We start from the raw sequence: 24,540 nt of genomic DNA on the forward strand, positions 1-24,540 counted from the left end.
ATGGACCAATGTTAATGACAGAGGAATATCAGAGTCTGGAAAGAGCAAACGAGAGTATTTACATTTTAAGTTTAGACATACAGTAAGGTAATAGGCCCTTTCAGCCCATGACCCCCTATGATGCCCCAATTACACCCAATTGCCATACATGCGCTGTATTCAATCTTTGTATTTACTATTTCTTAATTAATTTTAATATAAAATATTGAAGTTGATTTTAAAAAATATTTGTTCTGCTGCAGCAAAAACTTTGGATGTTGGATAAGTGTATTTTACAGTTGCTTGATCTTACTCTGACAATGCCCAACTAACACAACTGTATTAAAAATAAACAGATTAAAAGACAAAAATCCTAGTGTACTCACACTGAACAAACTTCACTTGCATGACTATGAAGCATTTTGCTTCATTTTCAGTCACATTCTTTGAAAACATTTAACTGCTACTGCATCTGCAAGTTCCACCCCACCCCCACCCCTCCCCACTGAGCCACCCGAAACACATACAATAACATTATAGATAATTAATCCTTCGTCCCTCCCCCAAGTTTCTGATCGGGACAACTCTTACGAAGCAGGGATAAGGAGACACTTTAAGAGAATCACCCCAATGGCAAGCAGCATGAACCAGCTCTTCATCCTGGATGATGGCCTTGCTATTTCACACAACTTTATTCAAATGGCTTCTATGAGCAAAGCATGGCCAAGACACTCTGCCGGCTGAATATTTGCTCCCATCTTCACCAAAGGTTTATGTGTTACTTCAGAGAACATTTACTTCTACAGTTTTAAACTTGCATATTTTTTACCTATTATTTTATTTTTTTAAATATATTTTCCAGTTGCTCGAGGGTACTGATTGCTTGAATTTCAGATACTCGAGATTTTTTACTGAAAATGAATATGTACAATTCCGGATTAAACCTTGACGGCTCCCAAAGTTATTAAAACCTGGGTGCCCAAGAAAGAGATCAGAGCTGACTTTTTAAACCTGTAAGGATGGATGTGCTCAAAGTGCCTTCAGGACATCCACTAAAAATTAAATATCCTCGAATACTGTGCAGATTGAAGGAAAGCAAAGGGATTTGCTACTGACTCCAAAGGAAAGCTGCCAGCAAGGATCCAACAACTATAAGGTGCAGATCTCCTCTTCCTCACTGATAAGTTTCTGTCAGGCATCAGTTCAGGAGATCCGCAACATCCAACAAATTAGGTCACCATATGGCATCAGCGCCCAAGATAGTGGCATCTATGACGGCAGCAGCCACAAATGGTTACAGATTCCAGGGAAGCGAAGGACTGGCGCAGATCATCAGAAAACAAAGAGACCACTCCCCATTTGAGAAGGAGAAACAGAGGAGACCAACCTATGGGGCTGTGACATCAGCAGTGGACCAGTGAGGGCTTCTGTGTCTAAAAGACCAACACAAATAATGGGCTGTTGGTAACTCGAGGAAAGGAACTGTCAGCTGCTGGAGACTGCAGTCAAGGGACTCGCACCCAGGGCCGGTGCCAGACTATTTTGTGCCCTAAGCAAGGCCAACTACTTGCACCTCCCCAAAAAAATTAAATTACCATCTTCGAATTTTCAAAAACAGATGTTTTGTTGAAAACATGAAAAACTTGAAAATGCTAAATTTACTTTAAATTTCAAGAAAGAATTAGGCAAAATTACTTACCTAAAATATTTTCACAAACTTTGCACCTCTGTTATATTTAATATAATATAAAATATATTAGTGTAAAAAGTATTTTACATGAACAGTTAACAAAAAAAACAAGACTGTATTAAATACAAAAGAGAGCACTAAACAAAAAGCTAATAATGAAATGGATCCTGAAAAAAGTGGGGTCGCCCTAAATCAGGGTTTCACTCTATAAGCATAATCATGTCTAAAATCAGGGTCAGCGCCCATATGTGCTACTATTGTGATTCCCCCATCCAACCCAGTGTATTTGTAGGCTGTTATCTTTTTTATTCTAGGGACAATGCTGATCTCCCATTTATCTCTGATGATGTGCTTTGACGGTGCTTATAAGATATCTATTTCAATGCATGTCTGCCACCAACACCTTCACATGTATGGTCACTTTGCGAGGTTGTAGCAAGCATTGCACTTGATCCAAATTGCTGGTCCCTCGGTCTTGAGCTATGCTCTCCAGCTCGCCGCCTCCCTGGCTCTGAGATCCTGCACCATTCTCGTGTGCAAGTGGACATTCTTGGGGATTCCTTGACAGCATCTGTGGATACTGCCCTGGATTCCACTGGAGCTGCCTCAATCCTCTACCTGATCTGGTATCCTCAGAACAAAGCCTAGATCTTCTCTGCAGTCCGCACCTGGCCAACGATTTCTTGCCAACCTTGGGACCTCTCCAAGCCACTTGGTTGATGGTGGCGGCTCGGGACTGGGCAGAGAGGTGCTGAGCTTGTCCAGTGCAGTGGCAACTCATATCTCACACCACCACTTGCCCATTCATTGTAGTTAGTAAATGGACATCCCCACTTCTGCTGACGAGTCCAATGACTCTTCGCGTTATATCCGAATTTGCATTAAATCGGGTCATGTGAGATCAGGGTTTCACTGTAATTTAAAACATAATAATGCATCTTTTATCAACAAGCATTGAAACTACTCACAAGTCTGACTACTCAAAGTGATAGGATTTATCTGCTCTCAAAGCCAAATTTCATGAAATTTAATAAAGAGATATGCTGTGTCATCAGTTTGTGTGGGTGTTACACAGGCTTAACACAGATATCTATTTATAAACCAATTACACAACAAATATATGAGCATGAAGAAACTGATGGGGGAATACAGGCTCTATCAAAGTACTTCTTGCTAGCAAGGCAGACATGATCACTCATTCTCATGTGATGTGCATGTATGGCAGAGTGTTGTGGCAGTCGTGAGAAGAGTGGGAAAATATACTGTATATTTTTATTTATTAATTTGGTCACCACATCAAAATACGTATAATAAATCTAAGTTGGTTTCAGTTATCTGCATTTATTTATCTATAATTTAACTGTATTAATCTTTTATGAATCTTCTTTAAAATATTAATATTTGTGCCAAAGGATTCCCCCCTTGATTCTCTTTACAATATCAATATTCTTTACCAAGGCAAAGGGTTCCTCGTTTGCCTCTACCAGGGGGAGTATACCCCCTCAAAACTATAAACCCATGCCAACTGGCCCACCTGGGCACCCTCCCACTCTGGAGGTGGGGGGGAGGGGTTGGTGGGGAATCTCTCTTTTGCTTCTCTTTCTTTAACTGCAAGAGGCACTTCAGGCAATTTCTGCCAACGGCGAATCTGTCTGCCTTACAGCAGACAAAAGGCAATTATGTGTTACATTGCACTGTTTTTATTACATGACAATAAATTGAATCTTGAAGCAGCCAAACAGATTGAAGTATTCACCTAGTCGCCAAACCAAGAAATAAACAAGTACAATTTTAAATAATGCTTAAACATTTAAAAAAATTGGAGCATCCAACTATTTCAAATAAAAACTGAAATAAATGCTTTAGAACAGTGGTTCTCAACCTTTTTCTTTCCACTCACATCCCACTTTAAGTAATCCCTCTGCCATCGGTGCTCTGTGATTAGTAAGGGATTGCTTAAGGTGATAAATGAGTGAGAAGGGAAGGTTGAGAATCACTGCTCTAGACCCAGTTGTAACTGAAATATTTTGCTTGAGAAAAATTGTCACTGATGCATTTCCTTTGGAGTTATGAAACAGTGCACATAATGAGTCAATGAGGTACAATTTAAAAAATGGTTTACAAACTTTTTCTTTCCACCCACACATCACCTTAAGCAATCCCTTACTAATCACAGAGCCCCTATGGTATAGGGAATACTTAAGAGTGGTACGTGAGTAGAAAGAAAAGGGCTGAGAACAACTACTTTACAAACTATTTTAAAAATGCTAGAAACCAGAGTTCTATCCTGACCCCAGTTGTGTGTGCAGCGTTTGCATGCTCTCTCTGTAACTGTGTAGGTTTTGTCTGGATGTTCCAGTTTACTACTTGTTTTGTGGGAAGGATAAATGTTTGGTGGATTCAAAGAGCAATGAGTCTGGACACTGGCTAAGCAAAGGGCGGTGGGGGGGGGGGGGGGTAACAAACACTAATACTCTCAATCACATCGGACTTAACACTACCAATACTTAGCAACTGTGTTCAGACTTAATACAACCGAGGATTACAATATGATGCCTTGTCTAATATGAGCATGGCTCCAATGCTATCTAACAGCCTCTTCCTTGTGCACTGCATACCTTACCAACAACTCCTTCAGTGTTGTTCACAGTTCATGACCTGGAATGGAGCAAGGTAGGTTCATCTCAGGACCAAAGAGCAAAGTGGAAGAACCATTGCATGTGGTGGATCTTATAGTACAGCAAGTTGGAGGGCCCAGGTGATTAAAGGGGCCATTGGTCAAGTGTGCACTAATGGATGGGCAGAGTCCAACCTTGATTGGCAGGTGATGCGGCTTCCGACTAGGTTCCAGATGGAGAGGTTATGTGACCCTCTGCAATCCAACTACACCACTATATTCCAAAAAAATGTACAGGTTGGTAGATTAATTGGCCACTGAAGATACCCCTGGTGTGCTGACAATTGACAAATGATAGAATCTGTGGAAGTTGATGAGAATGCAGAGAACATAAAAACAATGGATTCAGAGTAGGATGGGTGTGAATGGGTGGTTGATCTTCAGTCCAATGAAAGTGGGCTGAAGGGATTCATGCTGTATCCCTCTGCAAATAATATAACATATAACCATATAACAGTTACAGTACAGAAACAGGCCATATCGGCCCTTCTAGTCCACACCGATTTAAGTGAACTCTACTAGTACCACCGTCCTGCTCCCTGCCCATAATCCTCCAACCCCCTCACATCCATCCTCCTCTTAAATGACAAAATTGACCCTGCTGCAAACACTTCTTCCGGAAGGTCATTTCACTCAGCCATAACTCTCTGAGTGAAGAAGCTTCCTCTTACGTTACTTCTAAACTTTTGCCCCCAACCCTTATGACCCCTCAAGGGGAAGAGCCTATTCACATCTACTCTATCTATTCCCCTCATAATTTTATATACCTCTATCAGATTCCCCCCTCAACCTTCTACGCTGCAATGAATAAAGACCCAGTCTACTCAATCTTTCTCCGTATTTTAGATACTGCAACCCAGACAACATTTTAGTAAATCTTCTCTGCACTCTCTCTACCTTATTGATATCCTTCCTCTAATTTGGAGACCAGAACTGCACACAATATTTCAAACTTGGCCTCGCCAATGCCTTGAACAGCCTCAACATCAATTCCCAGTTCCTATATTCTATGCTATGATTATAAATCATAGCCAGCATACCAAAAGCCTTCTTTACAACCCAATCTACATGAGAATCCACTTTCAAAGAACGATGAACCGTAATCCATCATGTTTTGAAATATTTGCTGTGGGAATTACAGTCCATGCCTTTAAATTACTGTTTTGAGGCCAGGGAGGTTGTTAAGTTTAAATTAAGCACAAGAAAGTCTGCTCAAAATCTCATGGAAAAATCATAATATTTCAGGGATTTTCTTTTCCTCCCACAGTTAGATGAGTTTATAAAGAATGCAAGGTTCTTGCCCAACACCAATTTCCAAATATTACACAAGAAAAACCTGCAAAACCACACAATCAGGATAATGAAGCCATTACAGACAGCATCTTAAGGATTTCTGCATTTAAAAAAAGAAGTACATACTCCAGAGTTGCTCACAGATTTATACATCATTACCACCCCAAAACCTGGATGTTCAATTCATGGAGAATCAGCACTCTGAAATCAAAGAGCAATAGATGAGAGAAAATTATCAATACAATTATCTTGGCCACTCCTTCATAAATATATTTTCATGAGATGCTTGACACAAATGGTTTGATCTGATTTGATGTTCCAAAGAGGTTTCTCTCAAGACGTTATTGCACTCCAGAGATATGGAATAAAAGTGGCTCAGAATATAGCCAATGGATGGACAATTGATACCATTTCAATTGTCTTCTCATCCCCAAAGTCACATGTAATATGTGGCTCACAGAAATATGTTGGCTGGAGGAGATACCAGCATTCCTGAAGCTTGCCCAGGACACAGAGAAAACCTGCAACCAGACCAGGGTGTCCCAAGACAGTAACAGCCTGGGCTGCATGACAAGGAGAGGGAAGAGTGGCCACTGGCAGAATGGCCCCTGCAAAGGAGCAGAGCGAGCAATGAATGCCACAGTGGGGTTCTCCTCGCTCAGGCTGGGATACCCAACAGCAGAATGCTGCCAATGTAGTGTGCGATAAGAGGGTGGGGAAAAGCTGAGTGTCCTATGCAGGGAGCAGTCACAGAGGTCAAAAGCCAGGGCTGGGCCAGGAAAGCTCTGATGAGGCATGGCCTGCCCCAGAGGCAGGGTATCTCTCTAAGGCAGTCACTCTAGCAGGGGGAGTGGGCAGCAAGATGATGAAGATGGGAGGAGAGGCTTGAGGTGGTCCCCAAAGAGAACCTTATCCAGGTGCTAAGCCAGGACAGTACTGGAGCTGGCAGCAGTGAATGTTCAGTGGCCATGGTCAAGCCCTGGCCCCACCAGATGGAGAGTCAGCACCAGGCAGCATAGAGGTTAGACTGCCCCATAACTACCCTGCACCCTTTCTGAAGCATGTAATGAGGGGACAGGAACTGAACACAATACTCCAAGTGTGGAATAACCAGAGTTTTATAGAGCTGCAACATTACCTTCTGGCTCTTGAACTCAATCCTTCAACTAATGAAGAACAACATACCATATGCCTTTTTCAGCACCCCATCAACTTGCACAAAAATCTTGAGGGATCCATGGACTTGGATTCCAAGGTCCCCCTGTTCTTCTACACTCTTAAGAATCCTTCCACTGACCACATACTCCACTTTCGAATTTGACCTTCCAAAGGACATCACTTTAAACTTATCACGTAACAGAGAGAAGTTATGATATTCAAAATCTAAATAGATCCAATTCTGTTTGGAATTTTACAAGATTCCACTCCAATATTGCGCAGATAAATGAGAAACTTACAAATGCATTCCCCGAGTATGTAAAGCAAGGTGTTCAGAAGCAAGAACCAATATATTTTTTTAAACTATACCTCTAGCCATTGTCCATGTGACTGCATTTTGAGGATAACGCAGGGGTCTGGTTTGGAAAGTGCATCCCGGTCTGATATCCCTTTGCACGATACTCGCAGTTCCACCTTCGTCAGGCAGGGGCTGGAAAATAGCCCAAGTGTATTGGCAGCTGATTCATAAATGTTGCTCATCCTGTTCACAACACGTGACACTGCAAGTAAAGAAAGGAGCTTTTAGTTTCCCTCATCTTCATGGAAAGGGAGCTACAAGGTTTTGATCAACAATATTATCTGATTTTGAACATGTAAACCCAAATCTCCTGCAGTGCTTTAACAACTTGCTTTCACTGTGTTAAATCTATTGTATAAAATATATCCAGGCATTTCAGGCATTTCAAGATGGACAGTTTCTATAGATGCTGTAATATAACTTTAGTCCACAAGAAAGAGTGAATGCATATAACTTTCAGTTTGGATAGAGAAAGGAATATTAAGCATCCTAAATGAAGAAAAGAGGAAGATGGACAAAGCAAATTTCAAACTTCAAGGTCCTGGTTAAATTAAGGAATGAACCAAAGCCAACAAATGGAGAAGTTTAGATATCTTAGAGGATTGCAGGATTCAATGAGATTACAGCTAACAATTAGGGTGGATACAAGGTGATGGATAATTTCTATCCAAGCATGGGAAATTTATTTCTACGTAACTGAGGATAAAACGAGTACAGCACAGGTACAGACTATTAAGCCCACATGTTAGCCCTGGTTTAAAATAAATCTCTGCTTGTTTTCTCCCAATAGATATCCCTCTAATCCCTGTATATTCATCACTAATCCTGATAGGCCATTCCAGGCACTTACCACTGTTCAATAAAAGTTACCCCAAACATCTGCTTTAAATTCTCCCCCTTCACTTAAGTGCATGTTCCCTAGTATGTGACATTTTCAGGTTCTGACTGTCAAAGACTCTCATAATTTTATAAGCTCCTATCAGGCTACCTCACTCTCTGATGCTCCAGAGTAAATACCCAAATTTGTCCAACCTCTCCTTTTAGCTCATTAAATTCATGGTTGCTTGTTTGGCCTTGTTTGAAAAATAATCCTCCACAGCAGTCTTTAACTTGATAAAGCATAGGCTGGGTCCTATACTATCTGCTCTGTTCAAGGATCAAGAATGTATATAATGTATATATTTAAAAAATCAAAATAAAGGAACACAAACCTCTCCCTCCAGTACATACATGACATGTGCTTGAAGAATAATGTAAGAAAGCCATATATTGCAGCTTCATTATAAGGTATTAAAGTTTAATCTTTCACTATGCACCTCTATTATATGGCTCTGGTAATGACACACCTCTACACACTACATCCTTATTACAAGGTTCTGTTTAAATCTGTCACACACTGTATCCTCATCATGAAGCTGTTATAATAATATAACCTAATTTTATATTAATTATAAATGTAAAACAGAAAAGTTATTATTAACTGTCAGAAGGATTATTTAATATATATTTATTTTAGTTAAAATTTCAAATGTTTTAAAGTCTTTTTTGCTTTATTGTGAGATACTTATGGTACTGAAACAGGCCATTTAGCCCATCTAGTTTCCACCTGCGCACATAGTCCATTCAAAGCCCTCATCAGCAAATCCCTCTATGCCTCACTCTCTCATTTGATTAATCAGCTTCCTCTTTCAGGACAAAGCTGTTTTGAATGAAATTGTCTCATCTTTTCCACATAAATGCAAGTTCCACATTTCTGGATAAAGAAGTTTAATCTGAATTCCTATCCAATTTCTTGTTTTTACATTGATAGTTTCTAGTTTGTTTTCCCCAAAGGGGGAATATTTTGTATTCACTGTGTTAAAACCTTTCAAAGTTCTATCATTTCAACTTCATCTTCCTCTAAGAAAAGAGGCCCAGTTTGTTCAGATTTTCCAATAAATTTAGCCTCACATTTCTGATAGCAGCTAGTAAAATTTTGTCTGCATGCCTCTTTCTATACCATGGCACCCCCAACTGACAATTGCCATGCTGCAGCTCAAATACCTTCTATTTTCTTATCTTGCACATTCCCATATACACATCATGATTTGTTTGATGTCCTTAAAGCACAACACTAATTGAGACCTGTTCCTCCCTATCCACAATAGCTACAAGCTATCATTGAAAAGCACAACAGGTTTGAGAGATTCCCCAATTCCACATTCCAAACTCTTAGTTTTTCATTTTTAAGTCATTTTTTTCCAAAGAATTTCAATGTCATACATAGGTTCATGGTAGCTTTCTGTATTTTTCAATGGAAATAAACTGGAATATTTCACAATTTAATGGCAAAACAAGAGCATGCATTGAGTTGATAAACAGACTCTTCATGTGCTGTAAACATTGCTTTCTGCCATCAATGGGAAACAATTGATACACCCTCTCCCCAGCCCAACAGAAATAGTTATTGCTAATCACCTGTTTCAAACATTTGTAGTATAACACTCTCCAGCGCTACTACTCACACACTTAAACATTTGGGAGAACCTCCATGGAACTTACCATAATTTAAATTTAGAGATTTAGCATGGTAACAGACCCTTTTGTCCCACCAGCCTGAGTTGCCTAATTACACCCATGTGATCAATTTACTTCATTGGAACTCAAGAGGAAACCAAAGCACCAGGAAAAAAAAACCCACAGTCTCACAGGGAGAATGAACAAACTCCTTACAGACAGTGCCAGATTTGAACCTGGGCCACTGAAGCTATAGCAGTGTTGCACTGCTATGCAATCCATAACCAGTGATGATATCCACTTTTATACAGCCCTCTAATTTTTCCCTAACAGATATTCATCCAGTTTCTAATTTTCCCAACAGCTGCAAATGTTATTGATATCAATAGCTATTTTGGACATTAATCAAAGAGTACATGAAAATGGTGGAGGAATAGAACAGATATAGGGAATCAACCATGATTCATAACCTGCAAAGACCAACAGGCAAGAGTTCTTGCAGGCATTTTAACCTCTTGCTGCTATGGTGTATAGCAGGTATAGGCAACATAGAACAAATGAGGTACTTGAGGAGTATAAAAAATGTGAGAAAAACCTTAAGAAAGCTGACATAATGTTGCTTTGGCAGACAATGCAAAGGAAAATCCTAGGGCTTCTACGGGTAAATAAATGTTCTTTTCTTTGGCTTGGCTTCACGGACGAAGATTTATGGAGGGGTAATGTCCACGTCAGCTGCAGGCTCATTTGTGGCTGACAAGTCCGATGCAGGACAGGCAGATACGGTTGCAGCGGTTGCAAGGGAAAATTGGTTGGTTGGGGTTGGGTGTTGGGTTTTTCCTCCTTTGTCTTTTGTCAGTGAGGTGGGCTCTGCAGTCTTCTTCAAAGGAGGTTGCTGCCCGCTGAACTGTGAGGTGCCAAGATGCACGGTTTGAGGCGATATCAGCTCACTGGCGGTGGTCAATGTGGCAGGCACCAAGAGATTTCTTTAGGCAGTCCTTGTACCTCTTCTTTGGTGCACCTCTGTCACGGTGGCCAGTGGAGAGCTCGCCATATAACACGATCTTGGGAAGGCGATGGTCCTCCATTCTGGAGACGTGACCTACCCAGCGCAGTTGGATCTTCAGCAGCATGGATTTGATGCTGTCAGCCTCTGCCATCTCGAGTACTTCGATGTTAGGGATGAAGTCGCTCCAATGAATGTTGAGGATGGAGCGGAGACAACGCTGGTGGAAGCGTTCTAGGAGCCATAGGTGATGCCGGTAGAGGACCCATGATTCGGAGCCAAACAGGAGTGTGGGTATGACAACGGCTCTGTACACGCTGATATTTGTGTGTTTCTTCAGGTGGTTGTTTTTCCAGACACTTTTGTGTAGTCTTCCAAAGGCGCTATTTGCCTTGGCGAGTCTGTTGTCTATCTCTTTGTCGATCCTTGCATCAGATGAAATGGTGCAGCTGAGGTAGGTAAACTGGTTGATCGTTTTGAGTTCAGTGTGCCTGATGGAGATGTGGGGGGAGGCTGGTGGTCATGGTGGGGAGCTGGCTGATGGAGGACCTCAGTTTTCTTCAGGCTGACTTCCAGGCCAAACATTTTGGCAGTTTCCGCAAAACAGGACGTCAAGCGCTGGAGAGCTGGCTCTGATTAAATAGAATAAGGATAAATTGGTGCCCTTGAATATCAGACTGGACAGATATGTATGGAGCCAAAAGAGATGGGGGAGATCTTAAATAGGTGTTTTACATCAGTATTCACTCATGGAAAGGGCACAGAGTTGCAGGGAGTAAGGAAAAGAAGCAATGAAGTAATGGAACTATACAGATTAAAGAGGAGGAAGTGCTTGCTGTCTTAAACTAAATAAGGGTGGATTAAATCCTTAGGACCTGACAAGATATTCCTTTGGACATTGAGGGAGGCTAGTGCAGAAATTGTAGGGGCTCTGGCAGAAGTATTTAAAATGTCCTTAGCCACAGGTGTGGTGCCGGAGGATTGAAGCGTAGCTCAAGTTATTCCATTATTTAAAAAAGGCTCCAAAAGTAAACCAGGTAATTATAGGCTGGTGAGCCTGACATTAGTAGTAGATAAATTATTGGAAGGTGTTCTAAGAGATAAAATGTACAAGTATTTGGATAGCCAGGGACTGATTAGGGATAGTCAACATGGCTTTGTGCGTTGTAGGTTGTGTTTAGCCAATCTTAGAGTTTTTCAAAGTTACCAGGAAAGTTGATGAAGCAAAGAATGTGGATGTTGTCTACATGGACTTTAGTAAACCCTTTAACAAGGTTCCACATGGGAGGTTAGTCAGGAAGGTTCAGACGCTCAGTATTTGTGGTAAAGAAATAAATTGGATACAACAATGGCTGAAAGGGAGAAGGCAGGTGGTAGTGGATGATTGCTTCTCAGAATGGAGGCCAGTGTGCCTCAGGGAACAGTACTGGGTCCATAGTTGTTTGTCATCTATATCAATGATCTGGATGCTAATGTGATAAATTGGGTCAGCAAGTTTGCAGATTACACTAAGATTGGAGATATTGTAGACAATGAAGAAAGTTTTCACAGCTTGCAGAGGGATCTGGATCAGCTAGAAAAATTGCAAATGGAATTTAATGCAAACAAATGTGAGGTGTTGTATTTTGGAAGGACAAGCCAAGAAACAACATACATGATAAAAGGTAGAGTGTGGTAGAACAGAGGGATCTGGGTATACAGATACATAATTCCCTGAAATTGGCATCACAGGTAGACAGGTTTGTAAAGAGAGCTTTTGGCACAAATCAAAGTATTCAACATAAGAGTTGGAATGTTATGGTAAAGTTGTATATGACATTGGTGAGGCCAAATTTGGAGTGATATGTGCAGTTTTGGTCACCTCATTCACTTCACTATGGGAAAGATGTCAATAAGGTTGAAAGAGTGCAGAGAAGATTTACGAGGATTTTGTCTGGAATTCAGGAACTGAGTTACAAGGAAAGGTTAAACAAGTTAGGACTTTATTTCCTGTAGTGTAGAAGAATGAGGGGAGATTTGATAGAGGTTTTTAAAATTATGAGGGGGATAGACAAAATAAATGTAGATAGACTTTTTCCTCTGAGGGTAGGCGAGATACAAACCAGAGGACATGGGTTAAGGGTGAAAGGAGAAAGGTTTAAGGGGAACACAAGTAGGAATTTTTTCCATATAGGGGGTAGTGGGAGTGTGGAACAAGCTGAAAGCCTAAGTAGTGAATGTGGACTGGATTTTAACATTTAAGAAAAATATGGACAGGTACATGGATGGGAGAGGTATTCAGGACTGGATGCGTCAGTTGGACTAGGCAGAAAAATGGTTCAGCATAGACTAGAAGGGCCAAAGGGGCCTGTAATATTCTCTAGTTCTAAGTCGCATCAATGCCTGTACTTTTTGTATGACCTGTATTGACCACTATTTAAATGCCACATTTTGTTTTCCTTATACTAACTATATTTATCTATCCTTTACATTTATTATCCCTTTTCATACTGGGATAACATCCCAATGTTTGTTTAATTCTATAAATGCCAGCTGAAAACTTAGAGCTGTTGATCTTGGGATGCCCCAGTATTTCTCACAAGCATTGCCCAATAAGTTCCAAGCCATGTGTGGAGACAAAAGAACAGAATTAAAGGGGGAAAAGTCATGAGCTCCAATTGAAAGAGTAGAAAGGTGGAAAGTTGCTGTAAAGGAATTCTCTATCTTGAAATCTGAAGCATAACCACAAATAGAAAAGCACTTAAATTCAGTGATAACAAAGAGGCCATAAATGGAAAGCTTTGGAGATTTGAGTGTCATAGAGCTTGGAAGGGGTTCAAGAAATAGGGAAATGAGATCTTGCTTTTGTAGTGAATCAATGACACAATGTAACTATAAGAACAAGTCAGAGGCATGGAAACCTGCACTGAGTAACTTACCTCCTAATATCCCAAAGCCTGTCCATCATCTACAAGGTTCAGCTCAGACATATGATGGAATACTTTCCACTTGCCTGGATGAGTGCAACTTGACACTCTATAGGACGTAGCTTGCTTGATTGGCGACTCCTCCACAACATAGACTCATTCCCCCTCCAATGAACATTAACAGCAGACTGTACCTTCTACAGGATTCTCTGCAACAACTCACCATGAATCATTGCAAAACACCTTCCAAACCCATGACTTAAGCTAGAAGGGCATTGAAGGATGTGGGTAGCAAAACCACAGGAAATTATCTTCCAAGGCCAAAATGGTCCATTACTGTACTGTGCTATATATCTCAATTTTTTTAAAAACTAAAGAATTATGTAGTCCTAGACTACGTTCACAGACTTTCTGGAGTTTCTTGCACTCTTGGACAGGAGCTGTTCTTGTTCCATGCAATGATGCACCCTGACAAGATGCTTTCAATAGTGCACCTGTAGAAGTGTCAAATTTCTTCAGGTTTCTGAAGAAGTAGAAGCATTGTTGCTCTTTTTTGGTCAGTGCATCAATATTGGCAGACTAGGACAGGTTATTGGAGAGGTTTACCCAAAGGAACTTAATGCAATCTAACATCCCCACCCCAGAACCTTTGACGTGGACCAGAGAGTGACCTCCACCCCCTTCCAAAAATCCATAACAGCTTTTTGGACTTGCTGACATTGAGGGAGATGTTGTTGTCCTGGCACCAGGCCACGGGTCTTCTGTTTGAACTCAAATTCAAGGTTGACAATAAATTTGAAGAGAACATGCATGACATCACATACATCTGAGATTCTTTTTCCTGCAGGCCAGGTAGAGTGTCTACTTATCAGTAACTGTCAACTGTACACAAGAAAGATAGGCGTACAAAAGAGAATTGTAAACAAATTGTGCAATGCAGAAAAAATAAATATTTCATAGTAAATGTGCAAAGCAAGGTTATTTAAATAAGTCTCTGATTGAGTCTGTTGTTTAGGAGTCAGATGGTGAATTTTAAGCAACAATTCCTGAACCTGGTGATACAAGTCTTGCGGCACCTATATCTCTTTCCTGATGGCAGAAGCAAGAACAGAGCATGTTCTGGGTGGTGTGGAGCCTTGATGATTGCTGCTGCTCTCCAATGCCAGCATTCCATGTGGATGCGTCGATGGTGGGGAGGGTTTTGCCTGTGATTTACTGGGCTGCGTCACTACCTTTTACAGGGCTTTCTACTCAGGGGAATTGGTGCCCCCATACCAGGCCATGATGCAACCTTTCCACCATACAGCTATCGAAGTTCGCCAAGGTTTCTGATGTCTTACCGATTCTCCACAAACTCCCGAGGAAGAGATTTTACTGATGACTGGCATCATCTGCAAATTGGCACATTAAATTGGAGCAGTGTTTGGCCATGTAGTCATGGGTGTACAGGGAGTGTAGTGGGGACTGAATACAACTGCCTTGTGGTGCCCCAGTGTTGAGGATGATCATGGAGGAAGGTGCTATCACCAATCATCACAGATTGCAGTCTGCAGGACAGGAAGCTGTTGATTCAACTGCAGAAGGGGATGCTGAGGCCAAGGTCATGAAGTTTGGGGATGTTTTTGCTTGTTATTTTTGGGTTGAAGGCAGAGCTACAGTCAATAAATAGTAATTTGATATGGGTGTCCTTGTTGTCCAGGTGTTCCAGGGTTGAATGCAGAGCCAAGAAGATGGCACCTCCTGCATCTGTACATAACTGGAGTGGTTCAAGGGTGAATAGGAGGCTGGAGTTAATGTGAGCCATGACCATGCACTTCATAATGGTGGACGACAGAGCCACTAGCTGGTGGTCATTTCAGCCTATCACTATATTCTTCTGTACAGTTGCAGGTCAAAAATCTCACTTTCTTCCTTTCCAACAAGCAAGAAAGCCAGCCTTTCCAAGCTCTCTTCACAAATGTAAAACTCTATTTAGACAACTTTCCATGAATCCCCTCTGTACTTTCTTCAGTAAAATTACACCCTTCCAGACCTGTACATTGCACTCCTGAGATCCCTATTCACTTGATTTGATTCCTTTATTGTCGTGTCATAGTACAGAACATGTAATATTGTTTTTTTGCAGGGACCACTCTCCACTGACCATTGACAGCTCGACCATTGAGGTTGAGAGTATCACGTTCCTTGGAGTGCATCTGATGGAGAATCTCACCTGGTCCCTTAACACCAGCTCCAAGGTCAAGAAAGCCCAGCAGTGCCTCTACTTCCTGTGAAGGGTGAGGAAAGTTCATCTCCCATCCTCCATCCTCACTACATTCTACAGAGGATGTATTGAGATCATCCTGTGCAACTGTATCACCACCTGGTTTGGAAGCTGCACCACCTTGGACCGCAAGACCCTGCAGAGGATAGTGAAATCAGTGGAAAAGATCATTGGGGGCTCTCTTCCTACCACGAAGGATATCTACAAGACTCGATGCAGGTCAAAGGCAATAAACATTATGAAGGATTCCACACACCCCTCACGTAAAGTGTTCTCCCTTCTGCCATCTGGTAGGAGGTTCCTAGCACTTGAGCCCTAAAGCCCAGATTGGGAAACTGTTTTGTTCCCGCCAAACCATCAGGCTCCTGAATGCCCAGAACAGATGTGGATAGTGTACTGTGGACTTTTACTGTATATGTCTTAATATTTTATTATGTTTAACTATTCTAACTTATATTCTTATATTTATGTAAATATGCTCTGTGGTCCTGGAGAAACTATATCTCATCTTTACTGTGCAAGCATGGTATGACCAATAAATAAAGATGACTTGACTTGATAACAAAAAATTGTCTTCTGCCTGCTATAAGGCAGATTAAGAGTCACCATGAGTGTCACCCAGCACCCCTTACAAAAAGAGAACCAAAAGTAAGTCCCTTTAGAGTCACTAAGTATCCATGAATTTACCTCCAGCACTCCTGCATCCTCTGCAGCCACATAGACTCCTGCTTGATCCAATGGCAGCCAGAGACCTAATGCTTTCATTTGGGAATGCATCCAACCCTTCACACACTTGTAATAGCTCAGCTGGAAATGGCACACCAGCAAAAAAGGTAAGTGGGATGCTCCAATCTCTGTGTGGGTGTAACACTGGACAATATTCTGCCATCAAACACAATCGTAGAACTGGGAAAATTCAGTGGAAGACTCAGGAATGAGCAACTCGAATAAAAGTAAATCACAGATGGGCAGGACGGTTAGTACAACAATGTTATAATGCCTGCAATCAAATCCAGTGCTGTCTGTAAGGAGTTTGGAAGTTATTCTCGTGTCTGAATGAGTTTCCTCCAAGTACTCTGGTATCCTCCCACTTTTTAAAAAGTACTTGGGTTGTAGGTTAATTGAGTGTAATTGGGTGGCACGGACTCATGGGCCAGAAGAGCCTATTACCGTGCTGTATGTCGGAATAAAAATAAAATTTACGATTCATAGAGGTTATGCAGCAGTGAACTGGGCTCTTCAAGCCAACCTGTCCATCCCAAGCAAGGCACCCATTTAAGCTAATCCTATTTGCCTATGTCTGGCTCATTTACCATAAATCTTTCTATGTACCTGTTCCAATACTTTTTAAAATAAACATACAGTATATATAAATGTTGTAATTGTACCTGCCACTACCACCTCCTCAGGAATATCTTTTCATATACTAACCCACTTGTGTGGGGGGGGGGGGAAATTCCCTCAGATTCTCTTTAAATTCTTCCCTTCTCACCTTCACCCGTCGCCTAGATTTAAGTTTCCCAACCAAGGGAAAAAGACTGACCATCTGCCCTATCCAGGTCCCTTATAACATTATGAACCTCCACAAGCTCTCCCCTCAGCCTCCTTTGCTCCATTCTCAGTTTATCTTATAACTCAGGGCATTTATTTCAAGCTACACCCTTGTGAATATTTTCTACACTCATGTGGATTGTGGAGGGTCATAAACTCCATCCAGAACCTGGTTGGAGTGTGGATTGTGAGGATAATGTGGCTTTTCTGTCTGGAATTTGGTGGGAATGTGCATTGTGGAGAGTCAGGTGACCTCTAGCTAGAGCCCAAATGGAAGTCACCTCACTTGCCAATCAAGGGTTAGATCTGACCACAGGTGAGCCTGATGTACAATTGGCCCTTGCAGATCATGTGGCTGGGTCTTGCATTGAAAGAGCCAAGCATGTGCTGCTGCAGCATGGAGACCATCACTAAACCCCAGCCTTCGGGTGACGGGCAGCTCTGGAGGGCCAAATTCGATAGGCCCATCCCATATCCCAAGCAGTGGGCAATGCCCGAGACAAGGTTCATTTGATATACTTGTTAGTTGTAATTAATTTATAGTTTGTTAGTGTGCTGTGCCTGCTAGAGATAGACAGAGTTGATGGTACTGTATGATTAATCCTCATATTCCAAACCAGGAGTTGAGAATGCTTAGCAGTGCTTTATTCACACCAGATGTGTAGCTACTTGAATTATTATAAATGACACTTTCCAGGTTCTAATATTTCCTAATTTCAAAACATCATCTTCAAGGAAACATGAGGACGATATTCTGAAATGCTATCCCATTAATCCAAAAAACCAAACTTTGGAGATGTAGCTTTAATTCGTTGATAAAATAGATAAACATTTTGCATAACTTGGGTGCATTAAGATTTTCATAATGATGAATAAATAAAGTGAATACCATATTTAAAGATAAAATGATATTCAACTTTCAAGAGATATACAAGAAGAAATAGGTCGAAATAAGACGAATTCAAAGAAAATTGTCTCAAGCTCATGTCTCCTTCATAGTTCGTCGAAGAATAAGATGCAAGCTCTTAGTCTGTGTGGATATTATGACATATTATGTCATAATCAGTATGGTAACACCTCAGACAATAGACTTCTTAAAGAGATAGGCATAAAATTAACTAAGAATCAAAAACACAAGATTTTAACCTTTACATTATTGTTGTGTATGTGTTCATTAATTGTGAACATTGCTGAATTCCAGGCTGCAAGCCATAGGCAGCTCCAGAGGGCAGACTCAATGCGCCCATCCAGGATCCCGAGCAGCAACAATAACGAAGACCAGATTCATGTGTATGTACTCATTAGTTTCACAGTATACTGTGCCTGTGGGTAATGGGTACTGAAGATGTTAAACATTTGTTGCTTGGTATACCATGCCTGTGGGTGGTGGGTGCTGAAGAAGTGAATCCCTTGTTTTTTGGTAAACCGTGCCTGTGCACTGTGTACTTTAGTCTGTGTGAGTGTGTGCCCTTTTGGGAATTCCCCTGTGCATAAATAAAACTCACAGTTTATTGATAACACATGTCCAGTCTTGGTTCTCTTTGAACCTATCAAACCTATTCTTGAACAAAACAACTCACTCTTGGTTAATCAAATCCTTCCTGTAGTGTGGGGACCACACTATACATAATTCTCCAAGTACAGTCTACCCAACAATTTGTACAACTGTTACATAATGTCCCAATTCTTAAGGCTGATGAAAGCAAGTGTGCCATACATATTTTTCACCAACTTGTCTGCCCATTTTATCACTTTCAAGAAACTGTAGCTGCACCCAATTTCCCAAATTCATCCCTTCTCACTCATGAGTAAAATCCCATCTGCCATTTTCCTAGTTGATCTCTCTCTCTCTGGTTGGTGTACTGAATAGTTGTGTCAGAGCCTGGTTTGGTAATTCAAGTGCACAGGAACACAAAGCTGCAAACATAGTCAGGTTCATCACAGTCTCCAACCTCCCATCCATTGAAAAAGCATCTCCATCACCCTGGTCACAACCTCTTCATGCTATTACCTTTGAGAAGTACCCAGTTTTGCACGTGCTAATGAGGTTACAAATAGGAGGATAATGCAGTTTAACAAGTGGCTAAAGAGATTGTTCCTGGATCTTTGGGCTCTCTTCCAGGGAGTTGGGACCTGTTCCAATGGGACAGTTTGCATTTGAACTGGAGAGGGACTAATATCCTTGCAGAAAGGTTTACCTTTAGTGCTGAACCAGTGGGCTTAAACTATATTTGCAGGGGGAGCTGAACCAGAGTGCAAAAGTAGATAGAGGAGTGGAGGAGGGAAAAGATTAAGTGAAAATTTCACGCTTCGTTAGAAGTCAAAGGAAATGTGTTGGAAATGTTCTCTTGTGCATCTATTTCAATGCAAGGAGTATTATAGGAAAGGCAGATGAGTTTAGAGCATGGATTGGCATGTGGAATTATGACATTGTGGCCGTAGTGAAACTTGGTTGCAGGAGGGGCAGGACTGGCACCTCAATGTTCTGGGCTTCCGTTGCTTTAGACACAATAGAAATGTGGGGGTGGGGGTGGTTGAAAGGAGGCGGAGTGGCATTGCTCATCAGGAAAATATCACAGCTGTGCTTAGGCAGGAGAGACCAGAAGGATCATCTACTGAGGGTATATGGGTGGAGGTGAGGAAAGATATAACCACACTCATGGGTTGTATTATAGTCCTCCCAATAGTTAATGAGAATTGTAGAAACAAATCTGTAGACAGCTGCAGGAAAAATAAGGTTGTGATAGTAGGAGATTTTAGCCTAGTATTGACTGGGACTCCCATATTATAAAAGAGCTAGATGACTTGAAATTTGTCAAATGTGTTCAAGAGAGTTTTCTAAATCAATATATAGAAGAACCAACTAGAGAGAGTGATATATTGGATTTCCTATGAGGGAACCAAACTGGACAGGTGACAGAAGTATGTTTAAGGGAACATTTTGGGATCTAGTGATCATAATGCCATTAGTTTCAAGTTAATTATGGATAGGTCTGGACCTCAGGTGGAGATTCTAAATTGGAGAAAGTCCAAATTTGAGGAAATGAGAAAGAATCTAGAATGCTTGGATTGGGATAAATTGCTTTTGGGCAAGGATGCGCGAGGTAAGTGGAGGACTTCAATGGTGAAATTTTGAGAGTATAGAGTTTGTATGTTCCTGTCAGGATCAAAGGCAAGGTTAGAAGGCATAGGGAACCTTTGTTTTTGAGGATATTGGGTGATCTGATTCAGAAAAAGAAAGGAGTACAACAGGTACAGGCAACTTCGAGCAAATGAGGTACTTGGGTAGTATTTTAAAAATACAAGGAAAACCTCAGGAAAGAAATTAGGAAGGCTAAAAGAAGACGTGAGGTTGTTTTGGCAGACAATTTATAGGAAAATCCTAAGGGTTTCTACAAGAATATTAAGTACAAAAGGATAATAATGGATAAAATTGATCCCTTTGAAGATCAGAGTGGTCGGCTTTGTATGGAGCCAAAAGAGATGGGAGAGATCTTAAATGTTCCCCTTCCCCCCAAAAAAAATCAGTATTCACAGAGTCATGGAAAGTAAGGAAAACAAAAGTGAGGCCATGGAACTTTTACAGATTAAAGAGGAGGAAGTGCTTGCTGTCTTCAAGCAAATAAAGGTGGATAAATCCCCAAGGCCTGACGATATTCCCTCAGGCCCAGTGCATAAATTACAGGGGCTCTGGCAGAAATATTTAAAAAGTCCTTATGCACAGGTGTGGTGCCGGAAGATTGGAGGTAGGTCACGTTATTCCATTGTTTAAAAAAGGCTCCAAATATAACCCTGGAAATTATAGGCCAGTGAGCCTGATGTAAATAGTAGGTAAATTAATGAAAGGTGTTATAAGAGATTGGATATACAAATATTTAGTTAGCCAGGGACTGATTAGGGATAGTCAACTTGGTTTTGTGTGTGGTATGTCTTGTTCGAGAGGTTACCTGGAAAGTTGATGAAGAAAAGGCTCTGCATGTTGTCTACTTGGACTTAGTAAGGCCTTTAACAAAGGTTCCACATGGGAGGAAGATTCAAATGCTAGGTATTCATAGTGAAGTAGTGAACTGGATTTGACAATGGCTGGACGGGAGAAGCCAGAGAGTAAAGGTGGATGATTGCTTAGTGGTGTGCCTCAGTGATCAGTGCTGGGACCACTGTTATTTATCATCTCTATCAATGATCTGGCTGATAATGTGGTAAATTGGATCAGCAAGTTTGCAGGTGGCACTAAAATTGGAGGTGTTGTTGACAGCGAAGAAGGTCTTCAAAGTTTGCATTGGGATCTGGACCAGTTGGAAAATGGGCTGAAAAATGGCAGGTGGAATTTCAGATTTATTGTCAGAATACATACATGACATCACATACAACCCTGAGAAACTTTTATCCTGCGGGCGAGGCAGAATTACCACTAATTGACAGTGCAATACAAAAACTGCACACAGCATTCACATGTAAACAAGAAAACAGCATATAAATGTAAATAAAAACTGTAATCAAAAAACTAAAAAAAGAAAATCAATACAGTGTACAAGTAAGAATCATTAAATGACTCTTTGATTGAGTTTGTCATTGAGGAGTTTGATGGTGGAGGGGTAGCAGCTGTTCCTGAGCCTGGTGATGTGAGTCTTGAGGCAACCATACCTTTTTTCCTGATGGCAGCAGTGAGAACAAAGTGTGTGCTCGGTAGTGTAGGCTTTTGATGATTGCTGCTCTCCGACTGCAGCATTCCCTGCAGATGTACTCAATAGTAGGAAGGGTTTTACATGTGATGTACTGGGCTCTCTCCATTACTTTTTGGAGGACTTTACGCTCTGAGTTATTGGTGTTTCCATTTAATGCAGACAAGTGTAAAATGTTGCATTTTGGAAGGACAAACCAAGAAAGGACATGTAAGGGCACTAAAGAGTGCAGTAGAACAGAGGGATCTATAATTCCTTGAAAGTGGAGTCACAGGTAGACAAGTTTGTAAAGAGAGCTTTTGGCACAAATCAAAGTATTCAACATAGGAGTTGGAATGCTATGGTAAGGTTGTATATGACATTGGTGAGGCCAATTTGGAGTATAGTGTGCAGTTTTGGTCTCCTAACTACAGAAAATATATCAATAAGATAGAAAGAGTGCAGAGAAGATTTACTAGGACGTTGCCCAGACTTCAGGAAATGAGTTATGGAAAATGTTTAACAGGTTAGGACTTTATTCCCTGAGGGTAGAAGAATGAGGGGAAATTTGAGGTATTTAAAATTATGAGGGGGATAGACAGAGTAAATGTAGATAGGCTTTTTCCACAGAGGGCAGGTAAGACATAAACCAAAGGTCATGGGTTAAGAGTGAAAGTAGAAAAGATTAAGGGGAACTTGTTCATACAGAAAGTGATGGCGGTATGGAATGAGCTTCCATCTGAAGAGACAGATGCAGGTTCAATTTTAAAATTTAAAGGAAAGTGGACAGGTACATGGATGGTGGAGGTAGGACAGCAATGGACTGGGTGAAGGTTAGTAGAATTAGGCAACAAAAATGGTTCAGCACAGACCCAAAGGGCCAAAGAGACCTATTTCTGTGCTGTAATGTTCTATGGTTCTAAGGAGATACAGAAGCTTGAAGACCAACACCTTTAGGTTTAAAAACAGTTTCTTTCCAACTACCATCAGGCTCTTGAACCTTCTCTTTACACTAATCATAATTACACAGACCCCACAAAAAGACCTGTCTGCGCTATTGTAACACAATTTTTTCTTGCACTCTTGTGTGAATATTGGTCCTGTGTATGTTTCATCTCTTTTTAATGTACACCACTGTACATATTTTTAAACAAAGTACTTGTTTGGCTGTAGAAATCGAGCATTTTGGTGCAATTTATAGGACACCAAACTCAATCCATCCAACCATCCATCCTACAACACTTCCCAGGGTTCTGCCATTCCAGCCTGGGGTAATTTTCCCAAATGCTTCCTCCACCTTCATTAGTAAAATGTTATTCTGCCACTTTTATGCCATCTTTCTAGTTGATTAATATCCTTTCTAACCTTGGACAATCTGCTTAATTGTCCACCATGACACCAGTGATGCTGTCACAGGCAAATTTACTAATCATTGCCACCAATACTGATCCCAACAATGGGCAGGTTATTTACATTACATCGTGCTTTATATACCTCAAAAATAATTCATTCGAAAACATTTTGGAACATTAAGTATTTTTGCTGATCTGATGTGGGAAATGGAGCAGACAATTTTGTGCAGAATTCCCACATCCAACCAGGTGATACGAAGATCATTTGTTTTTGCAATTTTGATTGAGGGATATTTGCCAGCAATACTCAGCTCCGAGGATACTTTTGACATCACCCAGCAAAGTCTCTTGCAAACCATTTAATTTCTCCCTAATAAAATATTTAGCTTTGAACTAAAATGTTTTAATTTCCCCCAAGTTATTTAAATATATAGCTCTTTAGTTCATTCACTTGGAGGGTTACTGATTTACAAAAATCAATAGTTTATTTTTTTCCCATTTCATTCATTCAGTGTGAATTATTTATCAAAGCCAGCTGAATATTACTGCATTTACCCAGAAAATTAATTATTTATTGCAGCCAGCTATTTATTTATCGACAACCCTGTCATTTAGGGAGCTGTCCACCTGGACAACATGCTTAGTATTTATTTAACAGTAATTTCTTTCAACCTACTCTTTGCTTAATATCAATAAGCCGATATCAGACATCTTTAAACCTCAATCTTGTGCAACAATATACCTAATGAGACCAGTTCAATGAGGCAATTACCTGAAAGAGGAATAATTTATTTAGCAAGTTAAGCTCAGGGTAGGCATTTCCAGCAGGGTCACCTACTGGAGGGTGCTCTAGAGGTGAAGTGAAATGATAGAAGCATCAAATGATATAGCATAGGAGGAGGTTATCCATCTTATTGTGCCTGGTTAGCTCTTTGTAGGAGCTTTCCAATTAATCACATTTGTCATTTTTCCATAGCAATACAAAATATTCCCCTTCAGTTCCAATTCCTTGCTGAAACCTCCAATTGAATTAATTTTGAGCGCTCTTTCAGACAATGCTTTCTCATCAAATTAAAAAATAAATCACCTCAAGTCAAGTCACCTTTATTTATCATTCATACCATGCTCGCACTATAAAGATGAGATAGTGATT

The 24,540-nt window shown here is 40.8% G+C and overlaps 1 protein-coding gene across 3 annotated transcripts in view; it reads right to left on the bottom strand.

Moving 5' to 3' along the window:
• Positions 1 to 24,540, bottom strand: part of cpne4b (copine IVb) — a 426,362-nt gene that overhangs the window by 343,475 nt on the left and 58,347 nt on the right. For all 3 annotated transcript variants that reach the window (XM_069911200.1, XM_069911226.1, XM_069911210.1), the window contains exon 2: positions 7,167 to 7,357. In XM_069911200.1, coding sequence (XP_069767301.1) covers positions 7,167 to 7,357 — 191 coding nt within the window. The remainder of the gene's footprint in view (positions 1 to 7,166; positions 7,358 to 24,540) is intronic.

Source organism: Narcine bancroftii, chromosome 1 (genome assembly GCF_036971445.1).
Source record: "Narcine bancroftii isolate sNarBan1 chromosome 1, sNarBan1.hap1, whole genome shotgun sequence".
NCBI lineage: Eukaryota > Metazoa > Chordata > Chondrichthyes > Torpediniformes > Narcinidae > Narcine > Narcine bancroftii.